Below are 17,423 nucleotides of genomic sequence, written 5' to 3'. Positions count from 1 at the left end.
CTGCCAAATGCCCATCTCTCTCCCTCCTCTTCTGCTCCCTCCCGGCCTCTTCTTCTTCCCTTGCTCACCTTCTCGTTCTCTTGCCCTCCCCTTCACTTGTCCTCCATTTCTTTCTTTCATTCTTGCTCTCTCTGCTACACATATATACACCAAGTCATTGGTTGAGCCTTTTCCAATTTACTGTTTAAGAGACTGAACTATCGTATTACATTATGTTCCCCACTCCTCTGCTCTTGGAAGGAGCATTTGTCTATTGGACTAATATATACAAATAGTATCCCTTTTTTATTTCCATATTTCTCAGACTGATAAAGGAAGGCCTATTAAACTTGTCATGAGTTTTGGAGATGTCCACTTGACCATCTGAAGGTTGAAGTATAACTTTGCTCCTAAGAGGACATTTGTTCTGGTTCCATTTCTCCCCACCAGAGGTACCCTCTTAAGGCTTTGCATCAAAGACTACCTTCCTCTATGAATACTAGTTTATTTTGTCAATGAAAGTCTTCCACAGGAGAATGCAAAGGAAGAGGACAATGAGGTCAGGACATTTATTCCCTAACATGCTCTCTGCATAGACAACACAGATCGTCTACATTGTTCCACATTTTCCACTGGGTGGGTTCTCAATATAGCTACGTTCACTAGGTTCTGATAACCACTCCCTCCTTTGCTTCTTCAGATCACGTGCTGATAGTCCCAGAGTACTACATTTTCCTATTAGAGCTTAGTCTTCCAAAACCTTTCCAGAGCCAGTTGGAGTATACCATCTCTTTTTGGCAAGGATCTTGGATAATACAGCATTCAGCTTACAAATTATATTCTAGTTTTTATTGAAATATGACAAAATAGCAGTGAAAAACTGTAATTTAAAAGCTTAAAATTTTGTTTACCACTATAAACTTAGCACCTACTATGATGCCTGGTATATAGTTTTTCAATATTTATTGAAAGAATAAATTGTGTGTTTATACTTAAATATAAAGATGTAAAACCTTTACATGTAATATTTTGGTGCCACAAATTTATTCTATTACTTTGACAATGCAGAGTCAAGTGTGTTTTTTTTTTTCCCTCAAGAAAATATATAGCTCTCACCACCTCCATCAGAAAAAGGAAGAAGTAGTAAACAGTACTATCTAAGATTCTTTTTTTCCTTTGGATAAGTGTGTTTATAAAATAGAGCAATCATTTGGTATGTACATGTTCCTAATGGAATGGTGGATACACAAGCCAGGACATGAGTTAGAGAGATGGTCCGGCTTTTGTCTTGTATTTGCCTCACACACATCTTGGTTGGCCAGATAGACGTGACTCCAAGAGAGTCCCCTAGTGACTCTGTTCTTTAAATGTCCTGAACATCTGAGAATGTCACTTACAGACCTCTGTCTTTTGCCCTTTTTCTTCTTTTGGTGGCTTTCAGATGGCTAAATGCATCTGAAATCAGTCACAAAGGTTCAGAGTGGCCCTCTGAGGAGCAGTCAGCGAGTGAATGCCGCGTTCCACAACTGAGGCAGCCTCAAGTGTTATCTCCAAAGGGAGCACAGAACATGGCCAGAGATCTCACTATGGGGGCCAGAATCGTGGCATAGTGGATAAAGCTGTTACCTGTGATGCCGGCATCCCATATAGGCACTGGTTCGCGTTCTGGCTGCTCCACTTCTGATCCAGTTCTCTGCTAATGTGCCTGAGAAAGCAGCAGCAGATGGCCCAAGTTCTTGGGCCCAGGCACCCATGCAGGAGACCTGGAGAAAGCTCTGGGCTCCTGGCTTTGATCTGGCATAGCACCAGCAATTTCAACCATTTGAGAAGTAAACAGTAGATAAAAGATCTCTCTCTGACTTTGTGCCCCCACCCCCATAACTCCACCTTTCAAATAAATAAAAAAATCTTCAAAACAAATACCTCATTATGTGGTTGACCAGATATATTTCCAAAATTAAGACCCTATTCTGGGGCCAGAATTGTGGTACAACCAGTAAAGCCACCGTCTGCAGTGTTGGCATCCCATATGGGCACTGGTTTCAGATTTGGCTGCTCCACTACCAATCCAACTTTCTGCTATGACCTGGGAAAGCAGTAGAAAATGGCCCAAGTCCTTGGGCCCCTGCACCTGTGTGGTAGACCTGGAAGAAGCTCCTGGCTTCAGATTGGCACAGCTCCAGTTGTTGCAGCCATTTGGGGACCGAACCAGCAGATAGAAGACCTTCTCTCTCTCTCTCTCTCTCTCTCTCTCTCTCTCTCTCTCTCTGCCTCTGCCTCTCTGTAACTCTGCCTTTCAAATTAATAAATAAATCTTTTTTAAAAAGACCCTATTACAAGAATTTCTGATAGAGAACAACAAGAAAATGTCCAATAGCATCAAGAATAAAACTAATGACCATATTTTTTCACTATAAATCTAACTGCTCCAAATGGACACATTGAACTGTTAGTCATCAGGTGCCAATATACCCTGATATTGATGCCATTATCTTTTTTTTAATGAAGTCTCAGATTAACAGAAAAAATTTACTAAAATATCTTTTAGCATAGGGAATAGCAGCAAGCTCTCTAGAATTCAGGTTAAAATATTCAGGCTCTTTCAATAATGAAAATTAAGGATATGGGATCATTGAGAATCAACCAAGGGGCAACGCAATACTTTCTCAAGGACTAAATTATGGGCTTCCATTTCTGGTACTCTTAACCTGCCATGTTGTAGAGACCAAATGCTCTCTTTAAAGTGCTTATGCTGGGGGCAGTGCTGTGGTGTAGCAGGTAAAGCCACCACCTGCAGTGCCGGCATCCTATATGAGCACAGGTTTGAGTTCCGCCTGCTGCACTTCTGGTTCGCTCTCTGCTATGTCCTGGGAAAGCAGCAGATGATGACTCAAGTCCTTGGGCCCTTGCACCCACATGGGAGACCCGGAAGATGCTCCTGGTTCCTGGCTTTGGATCAGTGCTGCTCGGGCCACTGAAGCCAATTGGGGAGTGAACCAGCAGATGGAAGACTTTCTCTCTCTTTCTCTCTCTCTGTGCATGTGTGTGTGTAACTCTTTCAAATAAATAAATCTTGAAAAAATACTGATTCTAAAATAGGAAATCAATTCAGTACTTTTTGTTCAATGAACCTTGCAACTATAGTAACTGGACAAGAAAATACAGCAGAAATGACAGTCATGTTATCTTCAGTTTAAACAATTTGAGGTCCTCGTTTCTAGGACCAAGGGAAATGTGTTACCTGTCTTTTACTTGGTTTATTTTCTAAAATTAGGCCAAGAAAAATAATCAGTTGTAGGACTTGAATGTATAAAGATCATTACTTCCCACAAATCACTCAGTCTTTATTTTATATTTGGAAATACTAAATATCCCTTTCAGGTTGAAAATCTTCTCCCTGAACTAATGAAAGGAAAGCTAACATCTATATTGTAATTACTCCAGTACAAATCTAAAATGCTAGATTTTTTTTCTGATTAGTTTCTTTCAGCATTAAAAAAATCAAACAACTATGAGAACACATCACAAAAACAAAGGGTAAGATTTGACAATATATATTAAATACATAAAAGATAAATGTATACTATAAGCTAGTAAATATATAAAATAAAAAAAGAATGATAATTCAGATTATTTAGAATGAGCTTAATAGTTGAAAATGAGTCATCTAAATACAGGGTATCATTTGGTATTCAGAAAAACCCAAATGAGATAGAGAAAGGTAGAAGAAAATCTGAGGTATGGATAGGAAAGACACCTTTTCTGAAATATGGTTGAACCAGGACATAAGTGTATGTCTTCTGAATCCAGTTCCCAGGCTCTATCCACTGTACTTCCCTATCACCACAGAATGGAAGATATACTGATATTCATTCCAGAGGGCATTCGAATGTTATATAGCGGGCCAGCTTCATGGCGCAATGGGTTAAGCCTCTCCTGTGACATTAGCATTCCATATCAAAGTGCTGGATTGGGTCCTGGCCGCTCCACTTCCTATCCATCTCCCTGTTAGTGCAGCAGAGGGAAAGCAGGAGAAGATAACCCAGATACTTGGGTTCCTGCACCCGCAGGAATGCTGAACATTCATTGTGTTACAACAGGTTATGCTGTCACCTGAGATGCTGACATCCCAAATGGGTGCCAGTTTGGGCCCCTGCTGCTCCACTTCTGATCTAGCTCCCTTCTATTACACCTGGAAAAGCAGTGGAAGATGGCTCAAGTGCTTGGGTTCCTGCCATCCATGTGGGAGACCTGGGTGGAATTCCAGGCTTCTGGCTATGGCTTGGCCCAGCCCTGGCTGTTGCAACCATTTCAGGAGTGAACCAAAGGATGGAAGATCTCTCTCTCTCTCTCTCTCTCCCTCCCTGTCTCCAACTCTGCCTTTCAAGTAAATAAAATCAATATTTTAAAAAAGAATGCTATATATGCAGGACACACAGCAGACTCACAGAATGGCAGATGTCCTAAACAGCACTCTGGCCTCAGAATCAGCCCTTAAGGCATTTAGATCTGGCTAAAAAGCCCATGAGAGTTTCATAGGCATGGAAAGCCAAGACACGGTGGCAAAAAAAAAAAAAATGACCTCCATGAAGGATCTCTGTGAGTGAGATCCCAGTGGAAAGAAGGGGCCATCAAAGAAGGAGGTACCTTTCTCTGAAGGGAGGAAAAACTTCCACTTTGATTATGGCCTTGTCTAAATAAGGTTGGAGTTTGTGAACTCAAGAGGCTTCCATAGCCTTGGCAGCTCATGACAAGAGCCTCGGGTGATTACTGACATCATAAGTAAGAGTGTCAATTGTTAAATCAACAACGGAAGTCACTGTGCACTTACTCCCCATGTAGGATCTCTGTCCTTAATGTGTTGTACTGTACGAATTAATGGTAAAACTGCTCAAACAGTACTCTATACTTTGTTTGTGTGGGTGCAGTCTGTTGAAATCTTTACTTAGTATATACTAAATTGATCTTCTGTATATAAAGATAATTGAAAATGAATCTTGATGAAGAATGGGATGGGAGAGGGAGTGGGAGATGGGATGGTTGCAACTGGGAGGGAGGTTATAGGGGGGAAAACCACTATAATCCAAAAGTTGTACTTTGGAAATTTACATTTATTTAATAAAAGTTGAAAACAAAGAATGCTATAAATGCATTTATGTCTTCTGGACATCACCTGAAATCCATGACAAGTACCCTGTCAGCTCATGGTATGAGCTAAGTATGTAAAAATGAATTTAGACTAGTGTTCATGAAGCACACAAAAGCTAAAATAAGTCATGACATAGCCAGTAGATTTCAGGTGTTCAAAAATCTTTATGAAAATCATCTCTGAACATAACATTCATATATAAATTTCCCCCTTTTTTACTCCTAGCCTTTCCTTTCAATAAAATTTTTCTCCTACTTTGATTTCATGTTGTCTTGTTCTAAAATTCCTAGGGTCCTCATGTTCTACCCTAACTCCAGACTAAAACCAAATACTATCATTTAAATTATGGAGTAAGTGCCTGATTAGACTTACTGTCATTTTCATCAAGTGGTTTTAGCATGAGATAAAGATCTTTTTTAAAGGTTCATTTATTTATCAGAAAGGCTGAATTAGAGGAGGTGGGGGGGGGGAAGTAAGAGACCTTTCATCTGCTAGTTTACTCCCCAAATCGCCCCAACAGCTGGGCCTGTGCCAGGCTGAAACTAGGATCCTGGAGCTTCTTCTGGGTCTCTGAGGTTGATGCAGGGGCCCAAGGACTTGGACCATCTTTTGCTGCTTTCCCAGGTGCATTAGCAGGGAGCAGTATCAGAAGAGGAGAACTCGGGTCTCAAACCAGTGCCCATATGGAATGCCAGTGTCACAGACAGCAGCTTAACCCACTATGCCACAATGCTGTCCCCTGAGGTAAAATCTATAACCCAAAGACAGAAGCAACAGTTCTGTAATTAGAGTCATTATAGTAGCAAGTTAATTTAGGAAGTATATTGGACAGCGGATTTCAAGCAGTCTTTTTGGGTGCTATTGCAATCAGGCCCCAGGCATGCTACTTCACTGACGCCAATTGTGATGCTGACTCTAATCTGCAACTATAGACTGTGCTGTACTAGAGGAGCTCCCTTGGACTCTGCCTTCCTCAAAGTACTTATATTATGCTTTTGAATTAGAAATTTGTATAATGATCAAATTCAAGGGCGCATGCAGAGAAAAGTAATTGTTCTTCCTGTTCCCTTGACATCCAGCTCCATTTCTCAGAGGCAACCCATGTTTATACTCTTATGTGTATCTTTCAGAGATACTGTATGGCAAATAAAAACATAGTATATGTATATACACTCATGCAGACATACTACATATACATTTTCCTCTGTATTATTTGTGTTTTGGAAGGTGGATATATAAGCATGCTATTTGTACTTTGTCAGGTATTTTTATAATAATTTATTCTAAAATAAATCATTCTTTCTTTCAACCATGTAATTCTGTTTCCTCCTTTCTATTCTCCTTTAGCTGTCCTCTAGTTTCTTCAGTGACTAGCTATAGCTTATGTACTCAGCCAAAAGCAAACATTTTTCCCCCAGTTGGAATGTCAGCAATTGTGCAATCAGGCTTAGTTGTATGACAGTTGAAATGGATGCACTTATCATAATTAAAAGGTAGTGTCCTCAAAAATCATATGCTGTATTTATGTCCATTTTACATTTCACACCTCTGATTCACGTTTGAAGTTTATAGACACCTGCAAATCTATTTTTCTGTATGCTTAACAATGATTCTCAGATGTTTCCATGCGGGCTTCATTCCAACAGCATTTTCGTTTTTCGTCTTAGCAGTTAAGAATCAGTTTACCTCAAGCCTGTTGAATATTAATAGATAACTAGAATTAAGGGAGAATAGGAAGCTTTTGTGAAGCAGGTAACTAGCAAATGAATAATCCAGAAAGTTCTATAATCTCTATCAAAGTGATTTATAATTGAGCCAATTATTTTCTGCCTTTCCTGATAAAACCACAATCTCAGCAATGACTATAGTTCTACCCCCTTCAGGCCTGAAGACTTCAGCTACATTCTACCTTCAAGTCTAAAGCTTCTGACACTTGGAAGCTGCTTCTCTTCTTTCTTAGGACCCATAGTAATGTCTCATTCCAGGACTCACCAGACTGATTAATGAAATGCTCATATTGGGGCTTCATTCTCACTAACTGAGAGTAGCATCCCAGCTGGGGTTGATATTCACATTTGAACTTGATCTCTACTTGACTACAGACAGGAGACTTACCAAGGGGTGAAACCTGAAGACCTCTGGTTTCATGGAAGCAAATTTGGTTCTACTTATATCTTAAATACCTTTCAAGATGCTAACTGCTTGGAAATTGCAAGAAAACATGCTGCATCCAAATTCAGGTTTTAATGTCACATGTCACACTTTCAAACTTATGTAGAATTATCATGTGCATGCCATGCACAAGGAAGTGGAGTAAATAATTATCTCCTGGCATTATCTATTTTAGATCCTACCCTAAAAAGAATGTTATGATGCAATGTATTTATTCACATCAGAATGAAGCTCAGGATATAGCTCTAAGTTAATTTTATTTTGAGAGAAAATTTCATTAAAATAGATAAAGGCCTTGTTTCAAAAAGGGAGTAACAGAACTAATGCATTTTGCTCAGGTTTGAGCATTTCAGTAAAAGCTTAATGCTTAAAGTGACATTTTCAAGATACAATAGTACTGACAAAGGAATATCTGATAGGATGATGGAATATCACCATGATAAATCAACTGAAAATGAGACAAATCACCCAAGTGGGAAAGAAGCTCTTGTGCTGATTTTCTATCAACATGGTTTTAGGACCAGGAGATTGTGAGTGGACATAGCTGGTATTTTATCTGAACTTAGGGTTTTGGAAATTTATGTTTTGACAGGATCTGATCCAGGTCTCTAAGGATCTTATAGAATTCAATTGGCAATTGGCAGCTCTGACTCATAGCTTTGTTTATACTCCTATGTTTCAACACATCAGAAAAGCTATTTTTTCCCTATAGTTTCTAAGAATGTCTCTCAATTACAGAGCCTGAGTCTGAATCATTTCTGGTTCCCTTTTCTAGCTTATATCCATCTTATTTCTTGTATATATGTCCATTATGATGTCTTTCAGAATCCATCAGGGATATGGCATAGATATGCAATATTTTACTGACTTAAAGGTATGCAGAAAACATTCTTTGCAATAAGCAACATTTAATATATTTATTTCTTTTTCTTTTGCCCGTGCATGACTGCAATGAAAACAAATATTCTCGTATTTAATATGACTTCTAAAATAACCACTTCCTTTACCTGAATGGCCCATATTTGGTTCTTGCTTTTACACTTGTGGTCAAATTTTGCCATTCTCTCTGTTGATTAATAGCCATTATTGTTCTTGTCATTATCATCATGATCATGTGTACTGTTATCATAGCCAATTTGCTTTTTGGCATTTACAGAAACCTGTCACTATTCTAGATACAATTACATTTCCTAATCACGCTTCATTTCTACCTACTATATGAAATACCTCATTGATGCATTGCTAAATAACAATGGTTAAGTATTATATAGTTCTTCCTAGCCTCTTTGAATTCTTCGTTATCTCTGTGTTTTTTGTCTTTCTCTTCAGATCATCTAAGATCATATTTGCCTGCCACTCTGACTGAAGGCACATTCCTGCCTTCTCAGATGCAATGTGGGGGTGGGTCAATGAAACACAAATATGCAAAAAGAATCATATTACACAGATATATAAACTTCCATGAGCACACCAAGGAAGAGATATTAGTATAGTCTAAAATAATGGGAATTATTTTACATCTAGGAAAACAAAGTTTTCTAGAATGAAGAGAACTTTGAGATATAATATAAATGTTCTATATAAATACAGTTTATGAAGGAATAGCAGTGCTCATTGACATGGAGAGTTAAAGAGATAGACAAAACTCTGTGAAGTTCACTAATGTTAGAGTCTTAAATGATATCGACTCCATTTCTCTTTTGTAAATCATTACAATATCCCGTACTGAAGCCTTTAAATAGTGGATAGATTAGAAAAAAGCAGACATGTTTTGCTAAACTTGATGTTCTCATCATTTGTTTATCTTTAGAAACGTTTACTAATAACTGCTATCAAACAAGATTATCATTCATCTGAAGCAACTTTCCATCTTTGCATCTTCTTATGAAGCTTTCCATAAGTGGCATAATAAGAAACCGTCTCTCCATTCTTGGGGATCTGGTGGCATTTTATCTATATTTCCTGGTGATACTTCATTATTTCTAATACAATAAGGTAACATCTTCTCTCCCCACTGAAATGTTTGATGTGAACACAAACTTGTTTCATTATTCAACTTTCCAAAGCACCCAGCAGTTAGTATTTTATTTATAGTCCAAGCCCAAAAGTTGTTGAATAAATGTATGAATGAGCCATTCCACTGAAAGCTGATTCTTGGCTTGTTACTCATGGGATATTATTTCAAATATTGACTTCCAAAGCAGTAACCACAAAATTAATAGGAAATAGAATGAACATGAGGATTTTTTCAGGAAAATTGAGCTCTGAACTTAGTCATCTGTTTGGAAATAATTTATAAATTAAAAATGCTTGTTTTGACAAAATTCTGACATATTGCTTTATGAAATGTGCCCACAGCTGAGTATATTCAGAGGTGTACCAGTTAAAGAACAAATGAATTTAGGATTTAGTTTTCAGGCTTATATTTGCCAACAATAAAAATTAATCAAAATTGAAAGAAAGCAATGCAATTAAATTGCTAATAAGCAAAACCAAAGCAATGTATGAATTATTACACAATATATAATATATATAATATAGAATATTACAGATTTCTTTTTATAAAATATATGAACACTTCACAATGCATTATGTAAAATTCATTTACAAGATAAAATATAATTATTTAAAATATGAGCCTATAAACTAAAGTACTGAAAGAATTCAATTATTAATTCTTTCCTTTTACAGCTTTTTATTCAGAATAACAATAGAAGAAATGACAATTTATGTAGACTATTAACTACATTTCTGTAGTATTAGACAAACAAAGCCACAATACTCTTTGGTTGATATCTAATTGAACAAAGTATCCACCAGCCTTGCCATGTGCACCTTATAATTCTATGATATTATTTGTTATTTCAGATAAATAATTTCAAATAAACAATTAGAATATTTAAACAAGAAGGAACCTAAAATTCTTCATGTTTTAGAGCCTCTTCTCACAAAGTAAAAAGTTAAAGAGGCCTGAAGTTTGAAAAATGACGTGGTTTTATGAGATTTAGTGCACTTTAATGTAGATATTTAAAAGCAAAACCAAAGATGTTTGGTGTAACCACTGAATCTTTCATATGTCATGGTAGACTTCATGAAATCAAGTCTATTACTTGCTTTTGAATTGCCTTCCAGCCACATTCTCCCTTAAGACAAAACAGGAACTGTGGCAATAATCTCTGATATTAGTTTTACTTGTGGAAGAAGACACAAAGTTGTCGAACTTGGCCAATAATAAGTAAAATATAAAATTTTTAAATATAGGGCTATTTCAAATAATGTGAAAATGAAATAAGTACTCTACTTGCTATCATCTGCATTCTATAATTAAAAAAACCTGTAAAACATTTTCAGAATAAACTATTCAAACATTTAGAAAGTTTCTCAAAGGATTCCTATAAATTTAAGTGGAACCTACCTTTAAAATTTGGCCGGATTCTTGCATCATATCCTGATGTCCTTCCCATTAATTTGTCCAAGAAATCCGAGGGAGACAGAGTCTGTGAAGGTTGTTTTCCAGACCTGGAGTCATGGTCTTTGCAGAAACCCGTCCTAAACACATCATTAACTATTTTAGCAACAATTCCATTCTCGTATTCTGAGAATGAATGCTCATAGAATGTTTAACATTATATTTTGGTAAAGATTATTTGATGTGTTATTCAAAAGAAAAATAGAGAAAACAAACTCTTTGGTCAACTTCTGAACTTGTGCATGGTCTGAAGTTAACTTTAAATGATAAGTGTAAATCCTGAGTCATATGTCATAAGTTTCTGAACTTAAAAACTGTAAGAGATTTAAGATGAGACAATTTACATAGCTTTAGGATGTAGATTTTGTGCCCATATATTTTTCTTTCTAGAGTTATCAGAGAAGTGAGGATGATAATTTCTGAAATTAATGTGATCGGTTTAAAATCATTTCCCCTTGGCTTAAAAATGTTCCAGTATTTCAGCCCTAAATATAAATTCTCTATCTTTTATAAGAGATATGTAATGTGGGAAGCCAAACAAAGTAAATGGTGCAACTAATTATCCCATTGTTTTTTTTTTTTATCACCTGATAGATTCTATTCCAGGTATCACATTAGTATTTTTCAATGTGATGACTAAAAAGAACCTTCAGTTAGAAATTTAGCTTCATTTTAAAATAGGTCAACAATGAGCAAGTCTTTACCTATGTTATTTTATCAGTAGTTATTTATATATGCGCCTTCAAATTGTTGACTGTCCAATAAGAATTCATAAGAAAGACTTACAAATAATTTTGTCTTTTGAATTATCAAAATGCTAAAAGTAGATTGGGAAATTTCTCAAATTTTCATATTGCTGATAAAAATTAATAGAAATCTAATAAAAGATAATATTTGGATTTTAACAAAATCAATTATTTCACAATACATAGCAGTTGCCTGAATGTTAATTTCCCCCCAAAGCATATATTTTACAAGCTTTGTTTTCAATAGTTTGACAAAAAGTCTTATTAAGGCTGTCACTAAGAAAATACTACACTTTTGCTAGTTTTTCGATGAAGAGACACAAATGTAAGTGTGAAGGTAACATAAATATTTGGTAGGACTTAAAATTGATACAATCATCCAGAAATACTCACATTCCCATATGCAGATTCATCTGATTAATCAAGTATTATTTGATTATGATGATGGTGGTAGTGGTGAGGATGATGATGGGGATGAGGATGATGACTCTAACAAAACCCAGTCTATATTTTTTTCTTAATCATAGTAGGAGGTGTGAACCTGAAAGGAACATAGTGAGTTTTCCCAGTATTCATAGCATTATTGCTATGTGTTCCATTTCACTTGGTTCTGTGAAAAAAATATAAAATGTGGTATAAATTAAATGAAGAGTCCTACACTTTGTTGTAAGAATATCTCCTATCTCTATCCTGTCTTAGACCATCTACTATTAGATGATTATTTTACTTACAGGTAATAATTTGATATTTTGAAGTATCAATTGATTTGACAATTAAGTGGAAAAATGCAAGTGTGCAAATAATTTATCACTTATTTTAATTATGCATGCTCCATTTTGCATACCTACATAAAGGCAAAGATCTCATATTAATTAAATTTTGGTAGGCAATTGATTTCCAAATAGACTATACACTAGAACGTAGCATTGAAAAGAGATTTCCAACATTTCAAGAAAATTTCTCAATTGTAGTGTGCTTCTAGTTGCTGGAATACAAGTCCCAAGTTGGCAGAGGATTAGGATTCTTTTATAGTTTATATAAAATGGGCATGCTCCTGGTAAATTAATCCAATCACTTGCACCACATGAAAAATATTGCACCCAATAATCCTTTTAAATGACTTCCAGAAGAATTCAAAAGCAAAAATATCACCCTTATATTGCAATATAAAGAACATGCAACTTATCAGACTACCTTAATATTGTATTGGCTGTGAAAACGCGTATTGAAATGCATAGAGTGGAGCTATGGAACATTAAACTTGCTTTTGTAAAAATTTACCACCTTCCCACCATAATTAAGCTTTTTAAATGAAGAAAAAGAAATTAATTATTCACTATAAAATTAAAACAATATGATCCAGGACACAGAAAAATAGATAATAATTACATGATCCGTTCTCTTTCAAACAGTTTTCATGTGCAAAATATCAGCATGCAAAGTCGTTTCACCTACCTGAAGTGATTTGTTTCTAAGAAAAATGCAAACAAGGCTGTCAAAATGTTCACTAGCTGCCGGTTCATTCCTGTTTCTGTGATGCTTGTGGAAGATATCCCGAAATGATTCCAGAAAGAAGCTAGGAAAAAGTATTTATTTATTGTCCAGATTCAAAATCGGGCAGAAATCTAGTTTCCTTGAAAATCAAAAAGAGATTTGGAATTGAACAGTTTGCTGAGAAAAAACAAAAAGTGCCAGTCCTGGGCATCATGGTCAGGTCAAACCGAGGCTCAGGACCATCAGTTAACCAAGCAAAGACAAAGCCTCAGGACTGATGAATCCCCCAGCTGCTTTTCCTGAATAATAAAAAAAATGCTGATACCTTAATCACATCACCATGCAAAGGGGGTTGGTGACAATGCCATGCTGGAAGTCAGGTTGCTGTGGCTTTTGTTTTATATGCTTTCTGTTTAGCAAAGCTCTTTTCTCTAGAAAATGTTCTTTTTAAAAAAAAGAAGTTGGTAAATGAGGGAGAAAAAAAAAAAAAGACTCTCTGCGTTGGAGTGGGTGGGGAAAAGAGAGGAAAATTGCTGAGATCCTGTGCTGGAATGAGGGCTACAGAGAGAGACGGAGACGTGATCTTACCCAGCCTATAAATTTCAGCACTCGGACAGCTCCTAGCTCTGAAGTGCGCATGTTTCCTTTTTCAGTCGCTTGGGGCGGGGGGTCGGAAAGAGGCATTCAAGAGGGGACGTGCCTACTGTTCGAAGGCAAAGAGCGACTTAGATGTCCCCCACGGTTGCAAAAGGGGGTGCCATGACGACCAGGGGAGAGCAGAGGTCAGGCGAAAAGGAGAGGATGAGGGCGACAGGGCTCTGTGCTTTTGGAACTGCTGGTCTGTCGTTGGGTGGGCAGGACGGGAGTTTGAAGCAGAAAAGAGAATGAGGTTTGGGCGTGGGAAAAGCAAATTGGGGGAAACAGAGAACAGGATTCAGAGTACTGCAATTATAACAAGGGCGTGAGTAGTCCACTCCTAGATAGTGGAAATCGTAGGCAAAAGAGAAGTCCTGTGCTGAAGAAAAGGGGACATGTCCTTGGCATAGAGAAGCTCGTGTACAGAAAAACGTTCGTGTAGATCAATAATTTAATTTAGAGGTCCTTTATACCTGCCTCACCTCTTGAGTGTTCTCATTTGATTTTAGCTGTCTGTTCTCCAAGGACCTCTCTACCTCTGAAGGGAAAGTCCCTTCCACTGAGCTTTCTTCAGTGGCTCAAAATCTTTGGGTATACTCTTCACGTTAAAAAGATTTGTAGAAAAGAAAAAAAAAAGATAATAGACCAGCAGGGGGCAGTAGCAATCTTTTCCTGCCCTGGTTAAAGGTTAGGATCAGGCTCCCTGTTAGAAATGGAGGAAGGAAAAGTGAGGCTGGGGTTTCAGTTTCATTTGCCCATGCCATACATTAACCACTAGGAAGGGTCATGTAATAAAGTGTAAGATGTTCTTCTCCCAGATTGGTTAAAGTGACTGATAATAATGAAAGTTAAAAAATGCAGTGCAAACTCTTGACAGGTAACCCTGTTATCTGAAGTTATATTTACACATATTACTAATAATAAAAGCAATAATAAATAATAATAAAATGCAAGTAACTAGCAATTTCTACATTTTGTCTGTGAAATAAAACCTTGTTAGTCACCTTGTCATTCCATAACAGCTTTAATTTTAAAACAAGGTAATATAATTAATTTTTAGTCCATAAGCGAGTGCCCTGCCCTTGAATAAGTTTAAATATTACAGCAGAGTAACAAAGAATTCTGTGTTTTAGAAAAGTGAATTCTGAGAGAAAAATTGCAAGTTTTATTTAATCTTTTAATGTTCATGTAAATTACCTGAGAATCCTGTTCAAATGCAAGTTTCTGATTCAGTAGGTCCAGCATGGGGCCTAAGAGTCTGCATTTCTAACAAGTTCCTAGTTGAAGCTGGTCCTGCTGGTTCACAGATCACAATTTGAACAGCAAAGCTCTTTATGCCATTTCATTACATTTCTATACCACCATGACAATGAAAATATAGGAACTGCCTCTGAGATGAATGTAGCAGCACCCAAGCATTCTGCTTACATACAAAATCAGGTCTTTGGATGCATGTTATTAACCCTTGATCTAGTGAATGTGATTCAATGTAAAAGGAAAACAGTATGGAATATTGTAAGACATCCTTGGACTGCAGCATCAAATCTATTGTCTTCCAAATTCATCCACATAGAAACTCTAGGTCTGATTTTATCCCTGCAGCCTTGACCCAAAAATAAAATCAATTTCTGTAAATACATTCTTCAATTGGTACTATATGGGATGATAATACAATATTTTTGTGCTTGGGATTCTTTTCAAAAGAAAATACAAATGTAAAAATAGGACAAAATGATTTGTCCCAAATTTAAAGTTCTAATGATGCTTAAAGCAGTGCAAGTCTTTTCTAGTAATTCTTTTAACAACAGTCATGTTATTAACCAGGAGTGGGGTGAGTATGGAAACCTGTGACAAAAGGAGACTCTGGCCAGTAGAATGAAATCATGGCACATATTATTTTAGAGTTGGAAGGAACTTTAGACATGATCTTGTCTAACCTCCTCATTTTATTTCTCAGCATCCTCAATCTGGATTTTAGCCCTATTAATTCAAAGAAAGAGATCTTCCTAAATCTACCCATGGATTCCTTGTAACTGAAGCCAAAGAACATTTGTTTTACTTATATTACTTGGCATTTCCATGATAACTTTCTTCATTGGCTTCTTTCTTCTTGAAGCACTTTCCTCTCTGGACCTTGTGAAACAGTCTACTCCTAGTTTGCCTCCTACTTGGTCTCCTTGCCAGGTACTCTTCCTCTACCTGGTGTGTAACCACTGGATTTATTAGCAGCTATATTCTAAGCTCTCTCTTCTCACATTATAGTTTTGTAGATAATATTGTGATAATATTCTATTATCATTTCATGCAGATGACAATGAATGTATATTTCTATCAAGACCCATAAATCCAACTGCTTCCTAAATAATTCCTTTTGGCTGTCTTAAAATCTCCTCAAACTCTTCATGTGAAAATAAAACTTTTGGTAAATTTCTCCATCCTTCTGGTATTCATTTTACTTCACTTGTTTCCCTGTCACCAATCAATGTCCAAGATATGATCTCTAAAACTCCCTCTCAACCACCTACCATATCCAGTTCTTACCAAGTCCTGTTGATTTTATCCCCCAAATATCTACCAAAGCTGTCCATTTCTTTCCCTCTCAACCTCTATGATCCCAGTACGCATATCTTTATTTCTTACCTGGACTGCTGTTAAGCACCGCCTTACTAGAGTATCTGATCCAACAGCTGGCCCTCTTCCACCTCATTCCATGCTTCAGCCAGAATGGTTGTTCAGATATCAAGATCTGGTTATGTCACAGTCCCTGGTTAACACTATAGCTCTCCACTGAAGTTTGGGTAGAACAAAGAAACTACTTGATCTGAAAGTCCAGCATGATCTGTCCCATGCCTATGTCGTCCCTTTTTTATCCCCTATTCTTCTTATCCTTCCCCTCTAAATATATTGATTGTTTTTTAGTCCCTCATTCTTGCTGTATTTCTTAATCTTATGAAGTGCTCATGCCTCTCATCTTTGTCTAGTTAATACCAGCTTATTTTTCAAATTCCTGCTCATGTATTATTTCCTTAAGACCTTCTCTAACCTGCATAATTCTATCAACTCAGATTCAGCGAACTCATCACCACTGCATGCACACATGTGTAGGACTATTTAATTATGAGCTTTGCAATGGAGAAGGAGAGCAGATATTTTGGTCCATCATTGTATCCTCATATTTTAAGTGATAATGACAATAATCATGATGGCACTACTGATGGTAACCAGAAGTGCTGCTTAGTCAAAGTAATATGTGTAAATATTTGTAGTTTGTAGTTAACAAATATTTCTGTGAAAAATTATTGTTAGGAAATTAACAAATTAAGAGCTGTGATTATTTGAAAGGAAACCAGGTTCAGTGGCTCAGCATTCTAAGGCATGAAATGAAACTCAAAGTAGAACAATATGAATCTGATTGATTTTGTGACCTTGGACAGTCATTTAAACTCTCTAAGCTGCATTTTAACAATATGTAAAATATATATAATGTTGGTACAAGATATATCTCTATGTAGGATAGTCTTGAAAGCCACATGAATTCATACATGATACTGGATTTTAGGCTATTGATCTCAGTTATAATATCTACTGGCTGTTAAAATTCATGTTTTTACTTTGTTTTTTGAACAATTCCATTTTCAAAGAAGTCAGTCTCAGGAGCTTTGTAAAGACCTATTTACAATGCAATGCAGTCCTGAAGTCTAATCTTCCTATGCCTGTAACTCACCAGATTACAACTGGTTTAGGCATGTGGCACCTTCATTTTGTATTCTTCCTGTCA

At 36.6% G+C, this 17,423-nt stretch overlaps 1 protein-coding gene across 2 annotated transcripts in view; it reads right to left on the bottom strand.

Annotated features, from left to right (window-relative positions):
• LOC149119093 (glycine receptor subunit alpha-2-like) overlaps window positions 1-13,784 on the bottom strand; it is a 53,837-nt gene extending 40,053 nt beyond the window's left edge. The window contains exons 1-3 of one of the 2 annotated variants that reach the window (XM_089325046.1): window positions 13,598-13,784; window positions 12,971-13,091; window positions 10,716-10,849 (exon numbers count right to left, since the gene is read on the bottom strand). In XM_089325046.1, the coding sequence (XP_089181172.1) occupies window positions 10,716-10,849; window positions 12,971-13,038 (202 nt within the window). In that variant the 5' untranslated portion in view covers window positions 13,039-13,091; window positions 13,598-13,784. The other variant, XM_089325047.1, reaches the window with a different exon arrangement.
• Window positions 13,785-17,423: the final 3,639 nt, after the last annotated feature.

Source organism: Oryctolagus cuniculus, chromosome Y, assembly GCF_051225735.1.
Source record: "Oryctolagus cuniculus isolate XC-2025 breed Fujian yellow rabbit chromosome Y, ASM5122573v1, whole genome shotgun sequence".
NCBI classification, from domain to species: Eukaryota; Metazoa; Chordata; class Mammalia; order Lagomorpha; family Leporidae; genus Oryctolagus; species Oryctolagus cuniculus.
Note: the sequence above shows the minus strand (reverse complement) of the source record. Positions and strands in the feature narration are given on the sequence as shown.